The 25,297-nt window shown below is 47.9% G+C and overlaps 1 protein-coding gene across 1 annotated transcript; it reads left to right on the plus strand.

Annotated features, from left to right (window-relative positions):
• The first annotated feature begins 525 nt into the window (after window positions 1–525).
• Window positions 526–24,605, plus strand: LOC125337115 (ATPase family AAA domain-containing protein 3). The gene is made up of 16 exons (XM_048326446.1): window positions 526–775; window positions 1,536–1,612; window positions 2,204–2,305; window positions 3,754–3,813; window positions 4,171–4,240; window positions 5,048–5,213; window positions 6,659–6,728; window positions 8,780–8,935; window positions 9,144–9,200; window positions 10,105–10,230; window positions 11,038–11,162; window positions 13,365–13,416; window positions 14,291–14,361; window positions 16,613–16,780; window positions 17,059–17,167; window positions 24,195–24,605. Exons 1-16 carry the CDS (start codon window positions 541–543, stop codon window positions 24,372–24,374), a joined length of 1,824 nt encoding a protein of 607 aa, XP_048182403.1. The 5' UTR covers window positions 526–540; the 3' UTR covers window positions 24,375–24,605.
• The last annotated feature ends 692 nt before the right edge of the window (window positions 24,606–25,297 follow it).

Here is a 25,297-nt window from a genome sequence, read left to right on the forward strand (position 1 = left end):
CTTCCCTTAACTCCCTTTCTCTAAAGACTTTTATCTTGTCTTTCCCATTCCAAACAGTTGCCTAAGGAGCTGATCTCCAGGGGAAATCCCGCTCTTTATCCCGGATAACCACAGCAATGCGTTTCTCAGCGCTCCCCTTTTCCTTTCCGCTTTACCATCATCTCTGCCACTCCAAGGAGCCGATTCCCGGTGCAAATCCGGGATAATCCGGGATAACCCGGGATAACCGCAGGGCCGCGCCCCGCCTCGCGGCCCTTAGCAACGCCCCACACTCCCGTTGCTATGCGGAAGCGCCGCCCCCCCCCCCCCCCCCGTTTGTCCTTCCCGGCGCTCCGTCCCCCACCCGCTGCTCCCGCCCCTCCCGCCGCTCTCAACCAATCAAACACCACACGCTGCTCCTTGCCGCCAATCAGAGCGCGGCGCGGCGCCCTCGCTGGTGACGTCACGCGCCCCGCGGGCCAATGGGAGGCCGGCCCGCCCGCTGGCGCATGCGCGCAGGCCGCGGCGCGTCCCCCGCGTGCAGCCGGCGCCGCCGCCCTCATGTCGTGGCTGTTCGGGCTGAACCGCGGGGCCGCCCCGGGCGGCGGCGGGGACGCGGCACCCGGCGGCACCGGGACCGGCGCAGGCAGCGGGGCCGGCCTCTCCCTGCCGCCCGTCCCCGGTGGTGGTGGCGGCGGCGCCGGGGACCGCCAGACGCCCAAGGACAAATGGAGCAACTTCGACCCCACGGGCCTGGAGCGCGCGGCCAAGGCGGCGCGGGAGCTGGACGCGTCCCGTGCGTGAGGGGACGGGGCGGGAGGGCGGGAAAGCTCGTCGGGGTGTGGTGGTGTGTGAAGAGGAGGTGTCAGAGCAGGGAGCGGGCTGTGCTCCGTGGGGCCCAGCCGTGGGACACGAGGAAAGGGCAGGAAGCGGTGCCCAGGAAATTGTACCGGAATGTTTACTGTGCAGTGACCGGAGAGGGTGTGGAGTGTTCTTCGCTAGGGATATTCCAGATCAGTCCGGACACAACCCTGTGCCCTGGGATGACCCTGCTGGACCCTATGAGCCGCTTGGGGCCCTTCCAGCCGGACCCATTCAGTGACAATACCTCTGCCGGGTCCCACCTGACCAGCCTCGGGTTCCTGCCCTGCCCTCCTGGGGCACCAGGATCAGCATTCCCAGTCACGGACCTCTGAGTGCTTCCTACAGGGCTTGTGAGGGGAGAGGGAGGCACCAGAGCCTCGTAAAATCACAGACTTCCAGAATGGTTTGGGTTGGAAAGTACATTAAAGCCCGTTCAGTGCCAACCCCTGCTGTGAGCAGGGACGCCTTCCACTATCCCAGGTTTCTCCAAACCCCATCCAGCCTGGCCTTGCTTGGAGCTTTTCCACAGGTGTGCTGAGAAGTTTCATAATCATTTATGCCCGGGAGGGTTAAATGTGCCACTGCAGAGCTGTGCTCCAGGAGCAGCTGGAGCAGGGTGGATTGAACAGTCTGAGCATCTTGTTTGCTGAGGAAAGACCTCTCACTGTCCATAATCTCTCCCCACTCTCCAGGCCATGCAAAAGATGCTCTGAGCCTTGCCCAGATGCAGGAGCAGACCTTGCAGCTGGAGCAGCAAACCAAACTGAAGGTGTGTCGGAATTCCTTGTGTTGGAACTCCCCAGGCAGCTGCCAGGTTTGGGAGGGACAGAAGCTGAAATCTCTCCTCTGCAGAGGATGTTAAATTTTCCTTTCTGTTCAGCTTCAGCAAACAGCAGTTGTTTGCCTTTAGGGAAAAAAAGTAATTCTGAAAGGTGAAGTACCAGCTAGTTTGGCCTGTTCTGGCACATATTTTGTGGCTTTGATTAAAACTTGCATGTCCCGAGTGGTTTTGTAACTCCTGGAGTATCACTGCTGTTTTGGGGGAATGACAGGGGTTTTCTGTGGGAACTGTAAAGTAGTTGGGTAAAGGATTTCTGTCTCTCATAAAGGAATTTAGGGATTTTTTGGGTGTTGGTTGGTTTGTTGTTAAACAGGATTAAATTGTGTTTAATCCTGAAATGGTTAATTTTTCTTACAATTGTATTTTAGATCGTATTTTAGCTTTCTTGTGTCAGTGGTCATCTTTTAAGGATACCACTCTGATGACAGAGGGATCTCTTGGAATATAATTGTCACTAGCATTTCTCTACAGGATGATCCATTAATTTGTGATAATTAAATTATCCAATTATCTCACCAGGAGTACGAGGCTGCCATAGAACAACTGAAGAATGAGCAGATCCGGGTACAAGCAGAAGAGAGAAGGAAAACACTCAATGAAGAAACAAAACAGCATCAAGCAGTAAGGGAATGAGGGGGAAGCCAAGTGAGGGGAGACCTTGTTTGTATCTTCCCTTATGGAAAAGGCAATGATGCATTAATTATCCCTTTTTGGGGTGAGGGGGTCGTGGGCAGCCAGAGGTGTGGGGATTAAAAGTCATTTGAAGCCCCTGTTCTGTCCTGGGTTTGTAATGTTGAACTGGATTTGTAGTTACAGCTCTGCCCTCTTGTTTTGTTCCCAAGTGTTTGAGCATCCAAAGGAACTGGTGGTAGCAGTTTCTCTCGTTCTGAGTTTTTGGGGATTTTCCTAAAGGGCTTTTCAGGGAAGTGTTGACGAATACTGGTTTAGCAAGTGTTTGTGTAGGCCTGAACAGTGAAATGGCTCTGAAGCTGTTTGGATTTCAGTCTTAAGTAGCTTGGAACCCTATTTCTTCTGAGTTAAACAGGAAAAAGTATCTTAAGAGGAGAAGTGATGCAAATCTGAGGGTCTCTTGTGAGCAGTGTTGGTGCTTCCTGGTTTGTTTTACCATGAGCCACTGGCATGGCAATAACCCTGAAACAGGGAAAATGAAGGCTGGCCTTTATGGTAATAGCTCAGATATGGGGGCTTCTTACTCTGAGAGCACAGGAGATGAGGAGATTGATTAATTCTAGTTAATCAATTAGAAAATCAATCCAAAAGCTTGGGAAGTTTGCTAGAGAACCGCTTGTTTGGCACGTGGTGCTTTTACCCTGGCAGAGTTTGGACTTTGAGCAGGGCTGGCCTAGGAAGCAGCTGCACACTCAGCTGCTCTCAGGAGTTGGCTCTTCACCTCCTGCAGCTCACAGGGCATCATTTGAAGTCAAAGAAAACTCAATCCTGGTTTATTCCATGATATTTTACAGTTGCTGTGGAGGAAACTCCCAAGTTGTTCTGCTGTCTCTGTATTTGGAATAGAGAATGATGTCACACCTGGTACAGAGTCTTCCCTGCTGGTGGATCCTCAGCCCACTTCCAGTTCAGTGGAGATGACCTGGCTTTCTTTGGAGTTGCAGTGGAAAACTGATGAGAGGAATTAATGAGGAACAGATAAATCTTTATCAAAACCAGAGCCCATCAGCCAATCCTGACAGTTCTATTGCTTGTAGTCACCAGTCCAGATAAGGTGGTTTAGAACATGAAAAACTTGTTTTTGCCTATGAAGTCTCCTTTTCTGGGCTAAGAAACACTTGCTCTTCGTTTTAATATCTGTGATACCTTAAAATGAAGTCAGACTGTAGAGATTTCTCAGCACACAGGAGTTTTTGGTGCTGACTGAGGATATTTTGCCCTGTTCATATTCAAACCCAGGATTATTTTTTGTTTGTGTGGATTTTCCCATTTTATTTGGTTTTTTCCTCCTGAACAATCCAAACCTCCTTCCCCTCAGGACCAGGTTGTTTTTTAACTGCCTGATCTCTGTATTCTGAGTTCTGTTTTCTTTTTTGAAGAGAGCCCAGTACCAGGACAAACTGGCACGGCAGCGCTACGACGAGCAGATGCGACAGCAGGTAGGGTGGATTCCTGCTCTGATCCAGCTGGGAACGGGCTAGGAGCCTTCTTAAATCAAAGAGATGCTCTGGAGCCATGCCCTGTCCTGCTGGCCAGGTGGCTGGTGCTGGGCACAGTTGCTTTCATCTCTGTTATCTGCTCAGCATCAGCAGTGCTGGCCTGGCACATCAAGGGCCGGGCATTAGGACAAAGCAGCAGCTTGGAATTAGGAGGATGAATCTGGGAGATGGGGAGAGGAAAATGCAATTCAACCTGAGCCACCAGCTTCTTGAAAACATTGGTAGCACTTAAGTTCCCACTTGATGGAGTTGTTACAACATCACCATAACCTTCTGCTGTCACCTCTCTCCCTGCAGCAACTTGCTAATGAGGAAAATCTGAGGAAGCAGGAGGAATCTGTGCAGAAGCAGGAGGCCATGAGGCGTGGTGAGTGTTCTGTTCAGCTGCTGAGGGTGTGAGGGCACATGGAGTCCTTGAGCTGGTCTTTGTGTCCATACTGTGCTTGATGTCAGAGTGGCAAGAACAGGTCAATCCCAGCTGTGCTAAAATTACCAATTGCTTCCAAGGTTAGCTTTAGAAAGGGCTGCACTCCTAAATGTCTGCCCTGTTATTCTTGGATTTCCTAATGAACTGTCAGCATCTCCTGACAGAATAACTGAAATTCTGATTTTACACTGGGACAACCTAAAATAGAACCAATTTTGAGGAGGGGAGAGAAACGGAACAGCTTCTGGGAGGAGTGCTTGAATCTGTGTCACCTCACATCCATTCAGTTTCCTGTAGGAAACAAAGCTGTAGTGTGAAACTTGCTTAGTTTCTTTCTGGTGTTGGGAATTGCCAGAATTCCTGGGTTTGCAGAGCTCCTATGGGGTACAAGTCTTAGAAATGTTAAGGCAATTTGTGTTTGACTAAATGGGCTTGGAAGGCCTGTTCTGAGCACAGATTTGGACAGCTGTGCTGCCATCCAGTGAGGGAAGTATAGCCTGAATAAAACAGCCCAGTGGTGAAACCCTATAGGATTGGGTGATTTTACCCCTGGATTTCTCATTCATTCTCCTTTCACACAATTCTGTGTTTGAAGTCACAGAGCTTCCAAAATCCTATTTGAGATCGGCAACTCCGTTTTGCTCCTCTCCCTTGTGAGTGGTGCACAGCGCCTTCCCCGGCATTCTCCTGCTCCCTGGCATTGAGCCACCCAAAAACCTGACCTCTCTGGTGTTTTTTTTATCCAAGCTACCGTGGAGAGGGAGATGGAGCTGCGGCACAAGAACGAGATGCTGCGGGTGGAGGCGGAGGCGCGGGCGCGCGCCAAGGCGGAGCGAGAGAACGCCGACATCATCCGCGAGCAGATCCGCCTCAAGGCCGCCGAGCACCGCCAGACCGTGCTCGAGTCCCTCAAGTAGGTGCAGGGCAGGGCCTGGAGCTGCTCCAGGTGTGTCCCAGCATTTGGGAGAACCTGGGGTTTATCCCTCTGAGAGGAATTTCAGCTGGGTGCTTCTCCAAGTGTGTCCCAGCATGAAGGAGAACCTGGAGTTTATTCCTCTGAGGAATTTCAGCCTGGTGCTTCTCCAAGTGTGTCCCAGCATGAAGGAGAACCTGGAGTTTATTCCTCTGAGGAATTTCAGCCTGGTGCTTCTCCAGGTGTGTCCCAGCATGAAGGAGAACCTGGAGTTTATTCCTCTGAGGAATTTCAGCCTGGTGCTTCTCCAGGTGTGTCCCAGCATGAAGGAGAACCTGGAGTTTATTCCTCTGAGGAATTTCAGCCTGGTGCTTCTCCAGGTGTGTCCCAGCATGTGGGAGAACCTGGGGTTTGTTCAGGAATTTCAGTCTGGTGCTTCTCCAAGTGTGTCCCAGCATGAGGGAGAACCTGGAGTTTATTCCTCTGAGGACATTCAGCCTGGTGCTTCTCCAGGTGTGTCCCAGCATTTGGGAGAACCTGGGGTTTATCCCTCTGAGAGGAATTTCAGCTGGGTGCTTCTCCAAGTGTGTCCCAGCATGAGGGAGAACCTGGCTTTATTCCTCTGAGGAATTTCAGCCTGGTGCTTCTCCAGGTGTGTCCCAGCATGTGGGAGAACCTGGGGTTTGTTCAGGAATTTCAGCCTGGTGCTTCTCCAAGTGTGTCCCAACATGAAGGAGAACCTGGGGTTTATTCAGGAATTTCAGCCTGGTGCTTCTCCAAGTGTGTCCCAGCATGTGGGAGAGCCTGGGGTTTATTCTCTGAGGAAATTCAGTATTGTGCTCCCTTGTGCTCCCAGAAATGGGAATTACCTTAGCAGGAACTCTGTCACTTGTCTCTCTACACTGTCACCTGAATGGCAGCCGGGGATATTTATAGTGATACAATTTTTCTCACAGATTATTTCAAGCCTTGTCCTCTAATCCTGCAACTCAGGAGCTCTGAAAACCCCTCAGTTTTTTCAGTTCCCCTCAGTTCTTTCAGAACATGCACCACAAGGGTTTAAAGCAGCTTGGCTCCACAGGGGTGGGTATTTATGTTTGGAATTGGTTAATTTTAGGTCCTTTGAGTTTTTGAACAAAAGAAAAGCTTTAGAATTAAATACCTACAGTTCAGCACAAGTAATATATTAAAGGAATAAGTTGATACCATCTTAAGGCCAGATGCTTTTCTGGACTTAATCCCAGCTCAGGTGTAGGCATCAGATGATTATAAATGTATTTTCCATGCTTGTTCATGTTCCAGTTCTGAGGTGAGCCCTTAGCTTTGACTGGTTCTGGAGAAGATTAACAGCTTTATTACAATCTGAAAGTGTGTCTTTAAAATTTATCAATTCAGTCTTTGAAATCCCTTTCTCTCCTGCTTTCCTTGCTGTTTGCTTCCCACAGGACAGCAGGGATGCTCTTTGGGGAAGGATTCCGTGCTTTTGTAACAGACTGGGATAAAGTCACGGCCACGGTAAGGTTGGGATATCTGTCAGTAACTTCCAGATAAGCCTGTCTGTAAATGTGTGTGAAACTCCTGATTATGCCACAGCTTTCTATCTAATTTTGATGTAGCCTAGAGAGCACTTAGAGAACTTAATAAATTGATTAAAAGCCAGACCAGCATCTTTTCACGGGACACAAGAGCATGGCAGTGGATTCTTGTGGACATAAGATTTTTTTCTCAGTGTACTACTGACAACAAAACTGCAGTGAAAATAGACTTTTGGTAGCATGGCTGGTTAAAATGGAAATTTTGCTTTAAATCAGTCACCACCATCTGCTCCACCCTCTGATTTTATACACACACAGGCTGATACAAAACATCCTCTGCCTGAGAGCACTGGGGAGAACAAGACAAGCTTTTAGTGGATCCTTTTGTCATCTGTACCTGGGGTGTCTGCAGCATTCAGAGCCTTTTGTAGATCTGTGCTCGGTGCTTTTAGCTTGACCCAGATACCAGTTTTCCTGCATTATGGTCATTTTTGCTTCTGACATGCTCTTGTCTTGTGAATTTGGGACATCTAGCTTAAAAAAAAAAAAAAAGAAAAAGGTAAGTCTGTTTTTGGAAAGGGGGTGGCACAGCTGGAACTCATCTTTCTGTTGCTTTGAAAATTTGGAAATTACTATAAGGTAAGAGCCAGTCAGTTATTTTAGGGTTCCTCTAAACGAGGCCTGAATTTTCAGCTCTGTCTGTTCTAAGGGCTGCTCTTTCCCTACCTCTTCCCATCCAAGCAGAACCCCAAAGGTTCTGCTTCAAGCTTTTTGGTTTCATTGTGGTTTTAGTGGAATTCACTTTGTTCATGGACCAGAGATCCATTCCTTTGCTTGATACTTCATGCCAAATAGGTAGGCACTGTAATCAGACTGATTTTTAGAGTTGACAGCTGGGTTCTTGTTTGAGACAGAAGTGTCAGTTTTAAAGCTCTGTTCCTCTGTATCTTGTGACATGAACATCAGTGAAGTCCAGAAGTCTGAGGTAGTTACATCAGCTCCATCCAGGCAGAGGTAACTTTGCTCAGTACTGGATGGTCTAAGAGAGCATGAGATCATGGCACTGTTTTTAGAGGGAGGCTGCTAAAATGGTGAAACCTGTTCTGTGTTCTGTATCTGAGCTGAATTAGGTGTGGAGATCCCTCCCTCTTTGCATCCTGGATCTCACAGTTCTGATCCCTTCGTGTTTCCACCCAGAGCAGAAGTGATGTCACACATTTCAGCAGAGTGAGAGCGAACAGATGGTGCCTCATGGTTTATTGAACAGTGCCATCCTTGTTGTCCTTGAGGCTTTTGACCCTGATCTGTACTTGCAGGAGAAGTCAGCTTATTTTAAAAGCAATTGCTGCAGTTTGCTCTTCTCTCTGATATAAATTATTGGCATCAGCTCTAAGCTGACTTCTAAGTCTGGAGTCTTTCTGCTTCACTGGCAAATCGATGGGGATGTCTCATTTTCTGGGGTTTCTGGAAGAACAGCCCAGTGAAGGATGGTAATTCCCATGGTGGTTTTGGCTGTGTTGCTCCTCTGGAGTACCTAATTCCCTGTTGTGTTGGGGCTGGCAGGGCTGTCACCTTCAGCAGATATTCCCTTTTTGTTCCCCACCGTGCACTGCCTTGGTGGCAGCCACAATTCAGCTGGTTTATCTTGGCATCTTAAATTCAGCTTTCGTTTCCTGGTGTGGTGAGGGGCATTCTGGCAGACAGCACCTGGCTGGTGTGGCTGTTTTATCTTCATCACTCAGTTTACTTGAAAATCTGGAAAGCCCCACACATTTTGGGCAGGATATACTTTTGGATTCAGGACTAAATGCTTCACTTGTGCTTCCTCTGCCTTTTGCTGTGCAAGAGCAGTCAGTGAACAGAGAGTGTGAGACCTTGACTGTCTGAACAGGGATAAAACACCTTACCAAAAATAAACCCCTCCTGGTCAGCATTTGTCCTGAATCTTAATTCCCCACCACAGGGCATGCTGCACACAACAGCACTGCCTCGCCAAGTGTTTTTCCTAATCTTTCCCCCTTTTCTTTGCAGGTGGCAGGCCTGACCCTGCTGGCAGTGGGGGTTTATTCTGCCAAAAATGCCACGGCAGTAGCAGGGCGCTACATAGAGGCACGTCTGGGCAAACCCTCCCTGGTGAGGGAAACCTCCCGGATCACTGTGCTGGAGGCTCTGAAACACCCTATCAAGGTAAAATTCAGCTTTGTTTTTGTGTTACTCTCAGCCATGAGGGTGCAAAACTCAGGCTGGGACTGTCAATGGGTCTGAATAAACAGAATATTAGAGGTGGCATAAGGTGGGCTGAGCTCATTGGCATTCTGTAAGATGTTCTAGTCCAAGTGAGTTGTCAAAACGGGGTTGTTTTCTACCTGTGAGTAATTGAATTTGTCCTCTCAAGGTTGGTAAACGTCTCACCAGCAAGGCTCAGGATGCCCTTGAAGGAGTTGTTCTCAGTGTGAGTACTCTGTTTTCCTGTCTTGGGCTGTGAAGGATGACTTTAGAATCTAAATCAGAGCTGCTGGTTCCTTAAACTCGCTTCTAAAGCTGTAATTCCAGCAGTTTTGGAGACATAGCACCCTTGGGACCCTGAGACCATAAATAAGCTCCTGTGTTCAGTGGGACATGCATTAAGCAGCCCGTTCACCTTTTTTCCTCTGTGAAAAGCAGTTGGAAGTCTTAATTCAGTCCTTGCTCTGGCGCAGTTTCTCTCTGTAGTCAGCATGTTAAGATTCAGAACTCCACTTGTGCCATCTGAAGTTAAGGATTACTGAACCTAGACCTGCTTCTAGGCCAAAAAATCCAAGTACTGTGTGCATTTGCCCGCCTTGGGATTGGTTCTTAACTTGCTAATTAGTGCTGCTTCTGTATATTTGCTTCTGAATTTGATTGCTGGATATCAGGCAAATTTAAGAGCTGCTCAAAGCTGCTGAGAGAAAATGCTCCTGCAGGAATAGCTCTCTCCCAGTATCCCCAAATGCAGTAGTAATACAAATACGAGTTTATGACTTGAGAAGGCATTAGCACTGCAAAGAGTTGCTTGTGTTTTGACATATTCATGCCAGAGCATCCGTTAGGGAGTGAATATTTAGGTGTTATCTGTTCCTAGAGTAGTCACTGCACTGCTTCCTGCACTGCTGCTTTTTCTTATGAAAGACTTGTAGCCAAGTGGACAGAAAATCGAGTAAATCCTCACATAGGACAGGAAATGACCCTGGTGTGGAGTCATGAGCAGCTGAAGTTAAGACTTAAAAGCTTGAGCCTGGAGTGCTGCCTCCTTCCTGCAGGTACTGATCTGGGAACCTGGTAGGTGCAGCTCTTTTGGTACTTTCTGCTCCTTAAATTTAACTCTTTTCTTGCAGCCCCAGCTGGAAGCACGTGTGAGAGACATTGCCATAGCAACAAGGAACACAAAAAAGAACAAAAGCTTGTACAGGAATATTCTGATGTATGGTCCCCCCGGCACTGGAAAAACTCTCTTTGCCAAGGTAAAACCCTGCCAAGATTCTGCCAACCTGCGTGTTGCAAAGTGATCTGAGAATTCCAGGGCCTGAGAAGCCTCCCTGGTCTGAAACCTACTGCTGGAGTGTTGCATAAACATTGTGATCCTGTGTCTCTGTTGGGAAGGGAGGAAAGGGCAGCCTGCCTGCTTCAGCTCTGGGTTAGTGCAGCCACTTGGATTCTAGTGCTGAGTGCAGGCAGAAGAGCCTTTCCATCTGGGAAAGGCCCTTGGCAGCTGGGATTTGTGGGAATCACAGCAGCAGCCACTTCATATCCACCTCTGTTGGTTTTATGCCCTCGTCTAAATCGGTCTTTTCTGCTGTTCACAGTCCCAGAGCAGGGACAGGGATGGCTCCATGTGCAGAGGCACTGCCAGGATGATTTTTACCTGGATTTGAATCAGAACTTGATTTTTTTTCCCCTTGTTCTTTAGTGCTTGTCCACAAGACCTAAGGTTTCATAAACTTCTTAACAGTGGCAGATTTGACACTGTGATGCAAGTTCAAGTTTTTTTCCCCTCTATCGATACTTGATACCCCTATTCCAGAATTTTTCTGACAGTATGACACCTAGTTTGGATTTCTAAAGCCAATAGAGATGGACAGAAATGGGAAAAATAAACAATACACAAGTTAAAATTGCCACTAAGCGAGTAAAGCAGATAAAGAAGACAATACCTCCCCTCTGCAAATAACCACACTGACAGGACTAAACTGCTTTGATTCCCTCTTCATCTTCCATGGCCTTGCAAGTGAAAAAAAGTGTTTAATTTGCTGGTTTTTGTTCCCTTCCAGAAATTAGCTGTGCACTCGGGCATGGATTATGCCATCATGACAGGAGGGGACGTGGCTCCCATGGGCAGGGAAGGGGTCACAGCCATGCACAAACTCTTCGACTGGGCCAACACCAGTAGGAGAGGGTAAGTTGAGCTTCCCTGGATCCTGAATTTGGGTTCTTTCTCAAAAAAACCCTCACCACAACGAGGTAGTTCAGCCCCCCAGGAGCTGTTATTGAGTGAGGTAACACTGAGCAAACACAGCGTCTCCTAAAGTTCTCCTAGAATGGGTGAATCCTTGTTAATTTGTAATATTTAAAAAGCTGGAAACCTTTGCTTTTCTGTTCTCTCAAACCCTTTTTACACCCAACTTTTCCAGATCAGTCATAACTTGATTGCCTGATCCTCACCAAGCAGGAGGAGAGTTCCTGCCCACTTGAAAGCTGGGGCAAGTTTCCTTCAGGGTGATGAATGTTCTGACAGTAATTCGAGGATTTAGCACAAATTAGATGTTCACACTCTGATATTATGTTCCCTGTTGCAACTGCTCAGATTTTACACACTGATAGGATTTAGATCCAGCTTCTTGTTTTCTTTTGAGTCTCAAGCAGAAGGAGTGAATTATAAGAAATAAAAGAGGACAAGGAGGAGACAGATACTAAAGGCATTGACATCAGGTAGAAAAACCACAAACTTGTGCTTTTTTAGTCGCCTTTAAAAGCAAATTTTTATCTGCAGAGAAGCCTTGTGTTGAGGCTGAATCTTGGCTCCCTGATTTTGTAGGAATATGTGGTTAATTTGCTCATTCCAATAGGAATGGATTTTTGCAGTGCAGAGGTGGCTGAGGAGCTTGTCTGGCCAGGATGTTAAAATTCAATATTGAACTTTCAGGGAGCATCACTTTGGGTTTTGTGCTGGTTTGATCTCAGATCTGTAAATGTGGCTGCCCAGTGATTTATGTGTTCTCTGATTGCTCGAGATGGACATTATCTTGCAGTGTCTGTTTTAATCCTTGCTTCATTCATCACCTCAGTGTTCCTATTTCCCCTTACAAAGGAAAAAAAAAGCAGATAAATGTCCTAAGGATTTAAATTTTTTAGGCTTCTCCTACCCTGAGCTATAGAAGGGAAGGTGTTAGAATTTAAGTGAGCTTAGTATTTAAGTGAGAACTTGGAAGAGATGTGAGGATACTCAGCTGGATGCTTCCATTAAGGAATTCTTTGACAGCACTGCCTGGGTCTGAATTTCTCTGCCCTGATAAAAATTTCTGTGCATTGCAGCTTCATACACTTCCTGATCAAAGCTTACATGTGTCCATATCCAATATTCTCACCTCCTGCAGCACTGAAGTCTTTAAGCAGATTTAATTCTGAATATCCACCAGTGTCAGCTGTTAGTGTTGCCTTTATTAGCTGAAATTATGACAGCAGACACTTCTCTGCAGAGAATATTTGAGGGAAGCTGGGGCTGAGTGGAAGATGTTAATAGGCCTGAAATTCCCTGGAAGAAAGCTGGGTTTGAAGCTAGGCGAGGAGGTAATACAAGCTGTGACAGCTTTATGAGCAACCTGCTTTTGTTATTGATAAACATCTTTACAGGCTCAATCTCTTGGGAAGAGCACTGCCCTTAGGTTAGAAGTGAATTTATTTTGGTGAATAATTCATGGACTTTATTAATTTACTTCTCCACAGGTAGTAAAACCATTACATTCGTGCTGCTGTGGTTTGGAAAAGAAAAACCTCACAAAATAACAAAGCAGGCTGAGGAGATGACTGTGGTTTGGGCTTTTCAGGGTGGCATAAGGAAGAAACATGGCAGGGACGTGTCATTGTCACCAAGATTTCTGTATTGTGCCCTTGCACACATCTCTCTGAAGAGGAGGGAATGCTAAAATAGGACTCTCAGACTTCTAAATTTCAAAATCAGGTCTAAATTTCAAATACCTACTGCAGCTTGGCAGTAACATCCAGCACTGCCAGCCACAGACTACAAACTGTGCCTATGAAAACTCCCATCCAGATTTAAAAATCCTGAGGAGTTTAAGGTCACGTGCCTTAGTCTTGCTTCAGTCTGCTTGAAACAGAACTCCAGAGGCCTGGGGGCAGATTTATGGCCTGAGGTGTCTGGAATGAATCCATTTCTCAGCTGCTGGGCTGAGCCAGGTGCACGCCACGGACAGGTTGCTGCAGCTTAGCTGAGAAACGCTGCCCGAGGAAATGAGCCTGCTTGGGCAATCCTTTGGGTGCTGCCAGCTGTGGGTGCCTGGCAGTGGGGCAGGAGGATCCTGGAGCCAGCTGAGCCTCACTTACCTGTGTCCTGTTACTGTGTAGTGCTTTCCTTTTGCAGCCTCCTGCTGTTCGTGGACGAAGCGGACGCGTTCCTGAGGAAAAGGGCGACAGTAAGTGCTTGGTGTGTGTCTGTCCCTGCTCCTGCTGCAGTGCCAGCCAGCAGCCTCCTGCACTCTGATTATCTGGCTTCAATGGGCAAGAGATGGAAGCTGGCAGGTGCCTCAGTGCTCACCTGGTTCGCTGGTGCAGAGAGAAGAAATCAGCGTTTTGTAGAATGGATCGAGCATCTCGAGCCTGAGAATTCCTCCCTGCACGAGATGGGTAGCACAGTCTTGATGGGGAGTTTGCAGCAGGAGAGTAGGAAGGAAGGAGCCATATACTGAAGGTTGTTCATGCTGGTGCCCTGCAGGGTTTGAAGTTTGTCCCCACAGATATTTATCTTTGAAGGTTTTCATTACAAAACTGCTTTTTGCTACGTTAACGAAGTTTCAGCAGCGTCTTCCCCTGCACAAATAATTTGTGTTTCCAAAGTCAGTCACCACATTGTACATTCAGTCTGGACCTGCTGCTTGAACCCCAGTGGTGTATTTAAAGAGCTCTCCAGAAGGTTACTTTGAATGTGTGAGTGAATCCTTTGCTGTGGCTTATTCTCCTCTTAAGTATCACACTGGACTTCAGCTAAAATAGTGTTCAGCAGGGAAAGCCACCTGGGCCAATGGCCAGAGCCTGGGGTTTGAAACCAACCAAATCACTGGGTGAGTGTGGATGAATCTGTAATCTCTCTCCTGGAAGTTTAATTCCTAACCTTTTGCCTGGGTATAGAAATTGATTTTTTTTTTCCCCAAGGTATTACAGTGCTTTGGGTTCTGCTGGAGTGCAAGTGCTTGACAATAACAGAATTCCCTTTGTCCATAATGCTGCTTAAGGCTGTGACCTGTCTGCAGCCCCCAGCAGCTGACCCTCCTCTGGATTTCATCTTTGCAGGAGAAAATCAGTGAGGACCTCAGAGCAACTTTAAATGCATTTCTGCACAGAACAGGACAGCACAGCAACAAGTGAGTATCCAGTTACAGCAGCGATATTTCCCTGGATTGAGGAAAGTCTTTAGGGGTATCTGGTGTAGAAATGGAAGTTGGAAATGATCTGTGCTGCTGAAGGATTGAAAAAAAATCTGCAGAGAATATCCCCCTTTCAGTTTATGTGCTGAATGTAGCTTGGTCCTCCTTCAACTTTTCCTGGCACTTCAAATCAGAACAGTAGGAAAATTTTTTTCCATAAACTGGGATGGTATTTGGACATCTTGAGTGTCTTTATGTTTATATTTTCTTTCTTGGTAAGTTGCTGTTTATACAAGGAGTATGGGGCCCAGGAAATCACTGCCACAGAAGAGAACTCAGAGTTCCTCCTGGCTGGGTGCTTCATGTTCCCTGGAAAAACACTTCAGTGGTGCTTGCTGGAGCTGCTCTTCCTCTCCAGTGACCTCTTCCCATCTTGTGCTCGCGTGGGCAGGAACTTTGAGGCAGATGAGTTTCCATCTGACTCCATTTCTTTCCATCTCACTCCATGTGGGATCCCAGAGCTGTTCCCTCCTGGCTGCTCCACGATGGCAGGGCTGAGGTGACAGAGGGGTGTGTGGGAATGTCACTGTCCCCCCACCCCTGCTCACTTTGTCACACAGCTGGGAACTCCCTGCACAGCACTGCTCAGTTCAGCCAAAGCCATTTCCTGGCTGTCCTAATAGAGAGGTGACCTTTCCTCCACCTTTCTCAAATAATATTTGATTTTTTGGTGTGAACTTTACTTAGTTGTTAAAACTTCTCCTTTCACTATTGAGCCAACAAGAAAAGTTGTCTCTGGCTTTATGTGGGAAGGGGAGGTTTTTAGTGATGAACTCCCCTTAGTGAGGCTGGAATGAAAGACTTTCCATAATAACCTCATGACACTGAAATAAGTATCCTGGAAGGTCACTGTTCCAGGACATTTTCTGTCCTTAGGGTCTCCTGAACTTGGCAGAGCCAATGCAGCTCTCACTGATAGTTGCTTGTGTGTAGCTTCTGTGTCACAGAGGTGCCTGGGAAGAGGTGTTTTTCTAAAATAAAGGAGTTGCTAGAAAGCAAGGTGTTGAGCCTGCAAGAACCTTGGGTTTTGCCTTTGGGAGGACAGCAAATCTCTCCTGAAATGATACATGGAGTTGCTGTATAAAGCTGTGTTGAGTATAATTATTATTACTAAATGATATTTGCAAGAATAAACACAATAAATATTTGAACTGCAAACCAGGGACAGGCAGGGGATGATTCTTTCTTTCCCCTGATGCTAAATTGCCTTAGCAGAACTCTGGGGGTGTTTTTTGGGTGCTGGGGATGCTCTGGCTCCCCTCAGAACAGCTGAGCTCTCCGTTGGAATGAGCTCTCAGTTGAATTCAGCCCTGATTTCAGCTGTGAGCCATTCGAGGACACTGAACATGCCCTGGTGATTCATGCACTGCTTTTCACTTCTGAGCAGCCTTATTGCTGCTCTGGGCAAGGAGGAGTCCTGCATCCATGAGTGGGAGCTCACTGGAATCGGTGTAATGGGGCATGTAAATGGGGCTGCTTTGGTGAGACCCTGAGGAGAGCTCTTCCTTCAGCAGGGAATTGTCACCAGGATTGGGAATTGTTGCCTTCAACTTCCCAAATTCACCTTGTAGGATAGCTGGCTGGCTGAATATCAGGCTGCATGTCAATCCTTAATCCAGGCTTGTGTTTCTGCAAGTCCTTGTTGGTAGAAAAGCCACGGTCTTGTCTTGGCCAAGTTATCTCCAGAAATGACAGCAGAGAACACGGCCCCTTGTAGCCAATGATTCAACCAGACAGCAAAGAACATCAATATTCCAATAGCTGTGCTTAAAAGCCCATTTCAAATTATTAGGCACTATTAAACTGCTAACATCAATTAAAGCATTAAAGTATTGGCACAGGGAAGAAGCAGCATTACAAAGCAATTGAAAAAAAAAGGGTTTCCAGCTCCAAAATGCAGCAGGACCTGGAACAGCACATCTGTACCCTGGAGCAGAGCTTGGTCTGCACACATCAGACTCTTCTAAATAGCCCAAAACACACATTGTAGTGTGGTGCTTGAGATGCTGTTAAAGCTGTTCCTAAAGAATCCAGGGTGGTTTTTTTTTTTCAGGTGATGAGACATCTTCAATCCCAACCACAGCAGCTCCCGATGTTCAGACTTAGTTCATTGATTTTTATTTTCATGGCTTTGTCAGTCTTTCCTTTTTGTTTTGTTGTTTGTTTTTTTTTTTCCCTCTGATTCCAGGTTTATGCTTGTTTTAGCAAGCAACCAGCCTGAGCAGTTTGACTGGGCCATCAACGACAGGATAGATGAGATGGTGAACTTCGACCTGCCCCAGCTGGAGGAGCGCGAGCGGCTCGTCAGGATGTATTTCGACCGGCACGTCCTGAAGCCAGCCACGGAGGGCAAACAGTGAGTACCCCTCACACCTCTCCCACCTTGGAGAATTCTCTTTCTTCTGTTGCTTTTCCTCATCCCCTTTCCTGTGCATTCTGTCTGTAAACCCACTTTAAACAAGCAGCACAAGAGTTGGAGAGATGCCTCTCGCCGTCTCGATGCGACGCCATCCCAGATTTTTGTGCCGTGCTTTGTTGTGCCCTTAAAATTCAGGAGGCAGTAATTCAAGCAGGACACTGTAGGAACTCTGTGCTGTGGCTACAAGTCAACCAAAAGGTTCTTCTGCCTTCCAGGAGGTTGAAGCTGGCCCAGTTTGATTATGGCAAGAAGTGCTCGGAGATTGCCAGGCTGACCGAGGGCATGTCTGGCCGGGAGATCTCCCAGCTTGCTGTGGCATGGCAGGTGAGTGGGGCTTTTCTCCTTCCTTCCTTTTCCCTTCCTGCAAGGTTTGAGGGTTTGATTTTGAAGTCTCAAATCATCTCTCCCTGTGCAAGTTTCGTTTGTCCATAGGGTGGTACCAGAACGCTGCTGGCTCTGGGGTGGGTGTTGCAGTATCAGCATAATTCCTCATCCCATAAATAGGAACAGTTTTGATAATCCCTAATGGGAAATCCCTTATGGAATTTAAGTAAAGCAGGTGAGTTTGGAGTGAATTTGGGCAGTCCATGGTGGCCACACTCATGGTTCAGCTCAAGAAGCTCAGCAGAAGAGATGCCTGATGTTGTTGCCCTCATTAGAGCACTAAACCATCCTCCTTCCCTCCTTTGCTCTGAACACATCTTTAGTGCAACTTGAGCTATTAAAGAAACAAAACTGACTGGAAATGGAGCTGAAAAAAAGTAGTTATTTCTTCCATATATAAAAATAAGAAATGCAGACACTGGAGTGCAATTATTCACATGCTGAGCAAGCTTTAGTGGGTTTTTTCTTAAAATCAGGTTTTCACCTTGTTTTGTCACAGCTGCCAGTTTCTTACTGGATTGTGTATTTCCATAAACTAACCTAGAAATATCAGTTGAAGGAGTGTGCTCCAGTCTGTGTGTCATGTAACCTACTCATGTCAGCCTCCTTTCAGGGATTGTACAAACAAAGTGGCTTTTTGTTTAGGTCTTAAAATTTTAATTTAGTTTAGCAGCTCACAAACATCTTACAAAGTTTGTGTATTTCATTCCTCCTCTGTAGTGGTTTGGTCCAAAATACTCATTACTGTTTATCTGCTGTGAGATAAGAATTAGGAGAAATGCAAAACAGGCACCAAACTTGAAAGAATATAAAGAAGTTTATTAACAGACCTAAAAGAAGAAAAAAAATTATACCAGCTTCAGAACTCTCCTCCTCCCCCCACCTTCCTCCCTTCTCCCACTGACAATGTAAAAAGACAACCCTTAAGATGTTCAGTCTGTTTACCACTTCCATAATAACCTTGTTCAGTCCATTTAGAAAGAGAAGTCTCTTCTTGCTCATGCTATGAAAACATTATCACAACGAGACAGCCGCCCACTTCCAAATATTGTTCAGTCCATTCAGGAAGAGGAGTCTCTCTGCCTGCGTGTGAGTCCTTTCCCCCGACTTGCAGCTTTTCCCGCAACTGCTTTCGAGGGTCCACTCTTGAAGTTTTTTGGGGTACAATTTTAAGGTTGAGCCGTTCAGAAACAAAAACAGAGGCCCTTCTCCTTCCCTGGGAGCAAAGGGTCTTCATCATCTTCATCTTTAGGACTATCTCTGGGAGCATCTCTAGGAACTGAGGTTTTCTCCTTTCCCATTTGGAGCAAAAGTCCTCATCTGGTTCATCTCTACGGACTGAGGTTTTCTCCTTTCCCGTTTGGAGCAAAAGTCCTCATCTGGTTCATCTCTCCCTGTCCAAACTTCTCATGCAATTACAGCTGCGTCAGCATCTGCCTATCTCAACGCAGGTGCTTTTGCTCACGAGTTGAACACTCCACCCCCCATATCTTCATGAAATTACAACGGGATACTCTGATATATCATAGCTTCACAACAGAATTTCAGCTTTAAGCATCTCCTCTCTCTCTTCCCTCAGGTTTTCAGCTCTTCACAGCAATAAAAAGGGTTAATCTCACCTCGGCCTTGCAGCTTTGCAGCTGGAATGTTGAATGTTTCTTATCGCAGTGGAGAGGGGGGAGAGCCGAGCCGCTCCGGCTGCCCACGGCAAGGCAGTGGGGGGGGTTCCATGGCTGGAACAGGTCCATCAGCTCCAGGGTGGCCGTGGCCCGGCCCGGCCTGGCCCGAGCAGGGCCTGGCTGGGCCCGCTGGCCCCCACACGGGGCCCGCAGCCACCTGTCCCTGTGCCGGAAACGAGAGAGAGCTTGGAGGGGGAGTTTGCCTATTCTTAAATGTGGATCACAGAGGTGATCACAACTTTAAGTGGCTTAGAGAATTGTCCATATTCAAACTGGCCAGCTGATAGGTTCTTTCAGTTCCCAGAGGAAACTGTAAGCACCCCTTAGCAAGGACGTCCCTTCCGGGACTATGCTTGCTAACCTATGACATCCTCCTACTGGTTTTCCACCTTTTAAGGGACAGAAATATTTATCTTTTCTAATCTAAATTAATTTAAATTGCAGTGGTCATGAGCTGAGGTCCAATTTGAGTGCTGTTAGTTCTCATTTTATTCTTTGGTGGCACACAGCTGGTTAATCTCCCTGTATAATCTTTGTGATATTGAGTCATATTTCAAAATGTGTGCTGTCATCTGCCCCACGTATGTGAAAGGCTTTGCTGCCAACTATTTCCTGTAATAAAAAGTTGTGATAAATGATCCTTTGCTTTTTTATCACCCCTTATCAGCAAGTTTGTCATTACTCCCCAGGAATGACCTCAGCTTTTATCATTTATCCTTTAAGTGCTGGTGAAGGAAGGGAAAGCTGGGGGTGACTAATTCCCTGACAGCTTTTTAAAATGTACCTCGTGGTGCCAGCACTATTAACAAGGGTTTGATGTAAAATTGCAGCAGGAAATTGTGCTCCTCTCTGCTCTCATGAAACACTCAAAGGGCTTAAAAAAAGCCATGCAGGAGAGGGTGGGCAGAAATATCTGAGTTGGTTTGATATAGTGAGAAACTTCATCTGTGGCAAAATCAAAGTTAAATCAAAGGGACCTCATTTCTTTTAGGTCAGGAAGGGGAGTGTGATGTGTCAAGGGTCAGTGTCCAGCCCAGGGACTGGACATGTGGACATGAGGGTATCCAGGATGGAATAAGAATTGCCCTGGGAGCTGCCTGCCAGAGCTGTTGATGCTCTGTGGGTTCTTTTGCAGTCACTGGGTTGAGGGATTTGGAGCTGTGACCGACTGGAGCTGCTGTTCCTGCCAGCTCTGGCCACTGGCCTTGGCAGGATGTGCCCCCCCTGCCTTTGGGTTTGCCTGTGTGAAGCCCCTCAGTGGGTGTGGGGAAAAGCCCCTCTCCAGGCAGGTGTTTTTTACTCAACCCCAGTGATCTCCTGGGTGCTGTTGGTATTTTAGGCCCTGGGTTAGCACTGGGGGGTCATTGTAGGTGCCTTTGTAGCTGCTCCAGTGCTCTGGACTATCAGGGAAGGTTTAAGGCTGCACTTATCAAGCCTTTCTGGCAGTGTTTTCCTGCCTCAAATTCCCCTGCTCTCCTTCCCGTGGGTGCTGGTGCACCCCTGTGGAGGGCTGTGCTCTGAACTGGGTCAGGGAGCTGAGCAGAGTTAAAAATAGCTTGGCAAGACAAGTTAACTGCATAGCTACAGTGTTCAGGGTAGGTAGGGGCTGGAGGAACCAGGAACTGACTCCAAAAAATCCTTATCAGGCTTCCCTCAACTGGATGCAGCAGCTGTAGGGTGCTTATGTACCACAGACACTCTGTATTTCTTATATCTTGTATCAATAGATCATTTTTGGTCTTTTAATTACCTTTTGATTCAAGGTGCTGCCTGCCAAAGGTGGGAAATAATCCGATTACAGAATATCCTGAGTTGGGAAAAACCCACAAGGATCATCCAAGTCCAGCTCTGGGCCCTGCAGGGGTCAAACCCCAAAATCCCACCCCGTGCTGATGTGAGCAGCCCCTTTCTGGATGCACACCTGAGCTTTAATCCTGGACACAGGAAAGTGGTTTTGCCTGATGGAGTTTGGAGATTCTTGGGCTTGCCTGGGATCATCTTCCTTTCCAGAACTGGATCCCAGAGATGGTTTGGGGAAAGGGCAAATTCTGAAGCTTTAGGAGGTGAAAGCATCACAACCCCTCAGCTCTTCCCAGGAGTGTCCTGGGTCAGCAGCAGTGGCCACTCTGTCCTTGCAGTCAGTTCCCATGAGGATGCTTTGGGATTCTTCTGCCAATAATGCCTTTAAAACCCCATCTCAGTTAAACTGAGCAGTAGCTGCAGCTTTCACAGGCTCAGTTTTCCACCATAAGCTGGGTTTGGGATGGATTGGCTGTCATTTACGTGGAGTTCCAGCCCTCTGCTGTTTCAGTCTGGCTCAGTCTGTCCTGAATTTACCAACAGAAAAAAAATAAGGTGCAGAAAAGCAAAGAGTGTAACCTCTAGCACTGGGAAAAATATTGCTGTCTGGCACAGCTAATGGTGTGCGTGCTGGAAATCCATTTTAATCTCTTCTGCAGGAGCCTGAGCATTCCTTTTTGTCCTTGTGCCTTTTCCATTGCCCCTTTATGGCTCTAGCATGGACTAGATGCATTTTCACCTTAAAACTTCCCTTCAGCTCTGTTTACAGTTGTGTGCAGACTTCCCAGCACTGTACTCAAACCTGCTGATGTACTTTAGATAAAATGTCAAAAGCAAAAAGCAACCTTTCACTATTCCAAGCTGTAATCTTGGAAAATTGTTTTGGCAGCACTTCAGGAGAATTCCCAGGAGTTTTATGTCCCAGTGTGAGCTTCCTGTCATTTCCTTGCCTTTTATGCCACTGACATAAATGCCTTTTTTTTTTTTTGCTCCCTGAACCTTGTTTATATTTTAAAAATAGCTGTTGTATTTTTGGGGGTGAGGGGATTTTTTTTCATCAGGCTGTTTTCATTATAAATGGGATTCAGAGGATACAGCTGAGTCTGGCCAGGTTAAAACAAACCACAAGTCTTGGCTGAAATGAAACATGAGGTCATCTGGGCTGGACTTGTCATCTGTTCCATGCTTCTACATCCCCACCAAACACTTCATTTCATGATTGGGTTTGAGGGAGAAAACAGGAATTTGCTGCACTGGAGAAAATGGGTTAAAATCTGTCCATGCAGGAGGCAGAGGTATGAATATAAATGAAGCTTGGTACCATTTTTGTGTGTGTGCAAGCTACTCCCAGAAGGGGCAGCTGCTTCTCCCATTTGCTTTCTTGACAGCGAGGGCCTAAGGCTTTCTAAAAATAGAAAGTCATTGAGAAAATCAACAGAGCGTGAACTGCACAGCTTTGCAGGAGGTTCCACACTGGGCTGGATGGGCTGTGCAGGGGCAGGGAGGAGGGGAGGTGAGGCATCCTTCCTCTCTGAGCTCTGGAAGCACAAAAATGCATCCCAGGAAAGCGCTTTGTCCATTTTTGAAACACCCCACGAGAGTCCTGCAATAATAAAAAAATAAATGTAAAGGGGGGTGAGTCAGGTCTGAACAAAACCTTTCCACTGTGCCCCTTTTGCAGAGAGGACAGGAGGGGTGGGAGAGGTGCTGTGTGAATATTTGGCAGGTTGTGGAAGCAGTGCCTCTCTCCTGGTGCTTGTGGAAGTGGCAGCCTCGGTGCTGAGGATCCTGCTCAGGCAGCGAGAGCAGCACCGGTGCCTTTGTGCACAGAGAATTCCCTGTTCACAGCCCTGCTCCTTGCTGCACTCCCTCCCTGAGGCCAGTGTTTGCTCCTGGTTTTAAGTAGGAGCATCAGCCTGGCTTAGCAGTGCTGCCTGGAGGAAGGATTGCAACGGGTTTGCACAGGGAAAGGATTTGATGCTGCTTGCCAGAAAACCAGCTCTGGGGGTTGTGCGCTGAAACCTTTTGTGATCTAACCAGCTCCCCAAATAAAAAGGGCTGGAAAGTAGGTTAGAGGAGCCTGAAAACCAGCCTGGGTAACCTTTTGCTCATTTCTGGAAATAATTATTCCTCCTGCAGTGAGGTAGCACTGCTGTAATAGGCAGCTGTAACCCCCAGCACTGTGGTGGTGGCAGTGCAACAGCTCAGCCTGGGCTTTGTCTTCTGCCCCATGGCCATCCCTGGGCAGCAGGGGTGTAAAAAGGTCACAGCTGAGTTTGTTTCTGTGGTGCTTTTGCTGTCAGACTCGTTTCTTGCTATAACTGATGTTTTGCACCATCAATAACTGATGGAGCCTCAGCATCACACTGCAGCCTGTCGTGAAATCCAAGTTAACATTCCTCACTGGGACAGGAGACAGAAGGGTTGGCACGGGCCAGCCTAGGCTGTGGTGGCTCTGTGGCTGTGGACAGAAGTTTGGGGCTGTCTGGGACAGGCAGGGTGGCTGTGGGGAGCTGCAGGGGTCCCACCCCTCATCCCGAGCTCCCTCATTCCCCACCCGCAGCGGGAACGCGGCGCGGAGCCGCTCTCGGGAGCACTTGCAGAGGGAGGAACCAGATTTAGAAATCTGCAGCTTGGGGGCTGCTCTGTTACCTTGGAGATGGGTGCAGCTGACAGCACAAGCATCCTTCCCTTCCTCGGAGGGACCGGCTGTGCTGGCATCTGCACCACGGCCGGGCTGCGGTGCCAGCTGTCCTGCGTGCCCCCTGCACGAGGGACAGCCCCTCTGCTGAGGCCCTCACCGGCCTCTTCCTCCTGTGGGCTGTTGGACAAGGATGGCAGGAGTTCCCAGCCCTCTCTCCAAGGAGCTGTGGTCACGTTTGTGCAGCCTCTCACAGCTCCAGGATCAAGTGTTTGCCAAGCGGAGCTGGAGAGACGGGAGTTGGGGTGTGAATGGAGCGGGGAGGGACAGGGAAGGTCCTGTGGGCATTTGAGTGCAGGGTGGGAGCTGACACAGCACAGGAGTGGTGCAGGGGAGATTCCTAAGGGAATGCACGAGGAGAGCAGGATCAGTGTGTGTTAAACATCGTTTTAGAGACACCACATTGCCCATATTCCCCCCGGCACTGGCGTTCGTTCTGCTCTGCAAGTGTTTGAACAATTTTCTGTCGCCTTGGATGGAGTCATTCCATCACCACCCTGCACCCACCTCTCTTCACCTTACTGGCTTCACACGTGCAGCTCTTTTAGAGCAGGAGAGGAAATTTAAACAATCCAAGCATGGGGCCTTTTCTTCTGAAAACAAGGGCTTTGATTCCCAGGAAATCCAGAGGTTGGTGACTGCTCCGGGTGCCGCTTGGCACGGGACTGGGTGCTGTGGGGGAAGTCGTGCATGGAGAAGAGAACAACAGAGGGGGAGCAGTCTGAAACCTCCCCTGATCCTGGGAATTGCCATCCCTGAGCTGTCTGACGTGCCCTTGTCCCCACAGGCAGCAGCCTACGCCTCGGAGGACGGGGTGCTCACCGAGGCCATGATCGACGCCCGCGTGGCCGACGCGGTGCAGCAGCACCGGCAGAAGATGGAGTGGCTGAAAACAGAAGGTGCTGAAGCAAACAAAGGGACTGACAGGAACCCCCTGCTGCCTTTCCCCAAGGGGACACCGGTGTGAGAAGCCTGCAGGCTTTGTGTGAGGACAAGGGCCTGGGAGAAAGCTGGGAGGGTCTTCTGGGTGAAGGTTTGGTGGAGTCAGACGTGGAGAGCAGCGTGGCCCTTGGTGCCAGGGAGGGGCTGCTGCCTCAGGCTGCCTTGGGTCTCGTGGTTTTTAAGCTGCACCAGAAAAACAAAGTGGTTTAAATAAGGCAGAAGCAACGGAATTAAAGGACCCCTTGCTGAAACACCACTGGCTGTGTTGGTCTCTGTGGCCTGTCCTGCTGGAGAGGCACAAACCCCAAATCCTTCTGAGCCATTTCACATTTCTGCAGTGTCCCACAACAAGGGCCTGTGGGAACCCAGGGGCTTGTCCAAGCCTGACACTCCCATACATTTAAATTTGTAGGGTTTGTGCTCCAGCTGAGGCATTTCTCACCGTTTTCTCCCCAGATCCTGCCCTGCCCCTGCTCACATCTCTGGATGGTATCACTTGAGTTGCCCTTCAGAGGCTCAGAGTAGATTTTTCTTACAAAAGTGGATTTGGGGGGATTGACTTGGAGTCAACACAGGTGGTCTGAGAGCAGCCCCACACACTTTTTTGCCAAGTAAACCACTTTTCTCCTTGAAGAGGTGAGTTTGGGGCACACAGATCCAGCATGATCTGAAGAGAGAGATGAGTGGGGCTTGTTTGCTCCCACTGCTGCCATCAAGCTGCTCTTGCAACGCCAGTTTTCTGCTGCTTTTCTGGAACAGCTGAGAAAATGTGCCATTGTCAAGCCCTGAACACGAGTCTGTCCTGACAAGATGACATTTGTTCTTCTTCTGTGCATGTGAGAGACAGGTTAGAAAATCTGATTTTTTTTTCTGCGTTTGAACTGGATTTGAACTCTGCTCTGCTCTGAGGCCTCTTCTGTAGCTACACAGCACAAACACATTGGCCTG

The sequence above is a fragment of the Corvus hawaiiensis genome, chromosome 22 (genome assembly GCF_020740725.1).
Source record: "Corvus hawaiiensis isolate bCorHaw1 chromosome 22, bCorHaw1.pri.cur, whole genome shotgun sequence".
Lineage (NCBI taxonomy): Eukaryota > Metazoa > Chordata > Aves > Passeriformes > Corvidae > Corvus > Corvus hawaiiensis.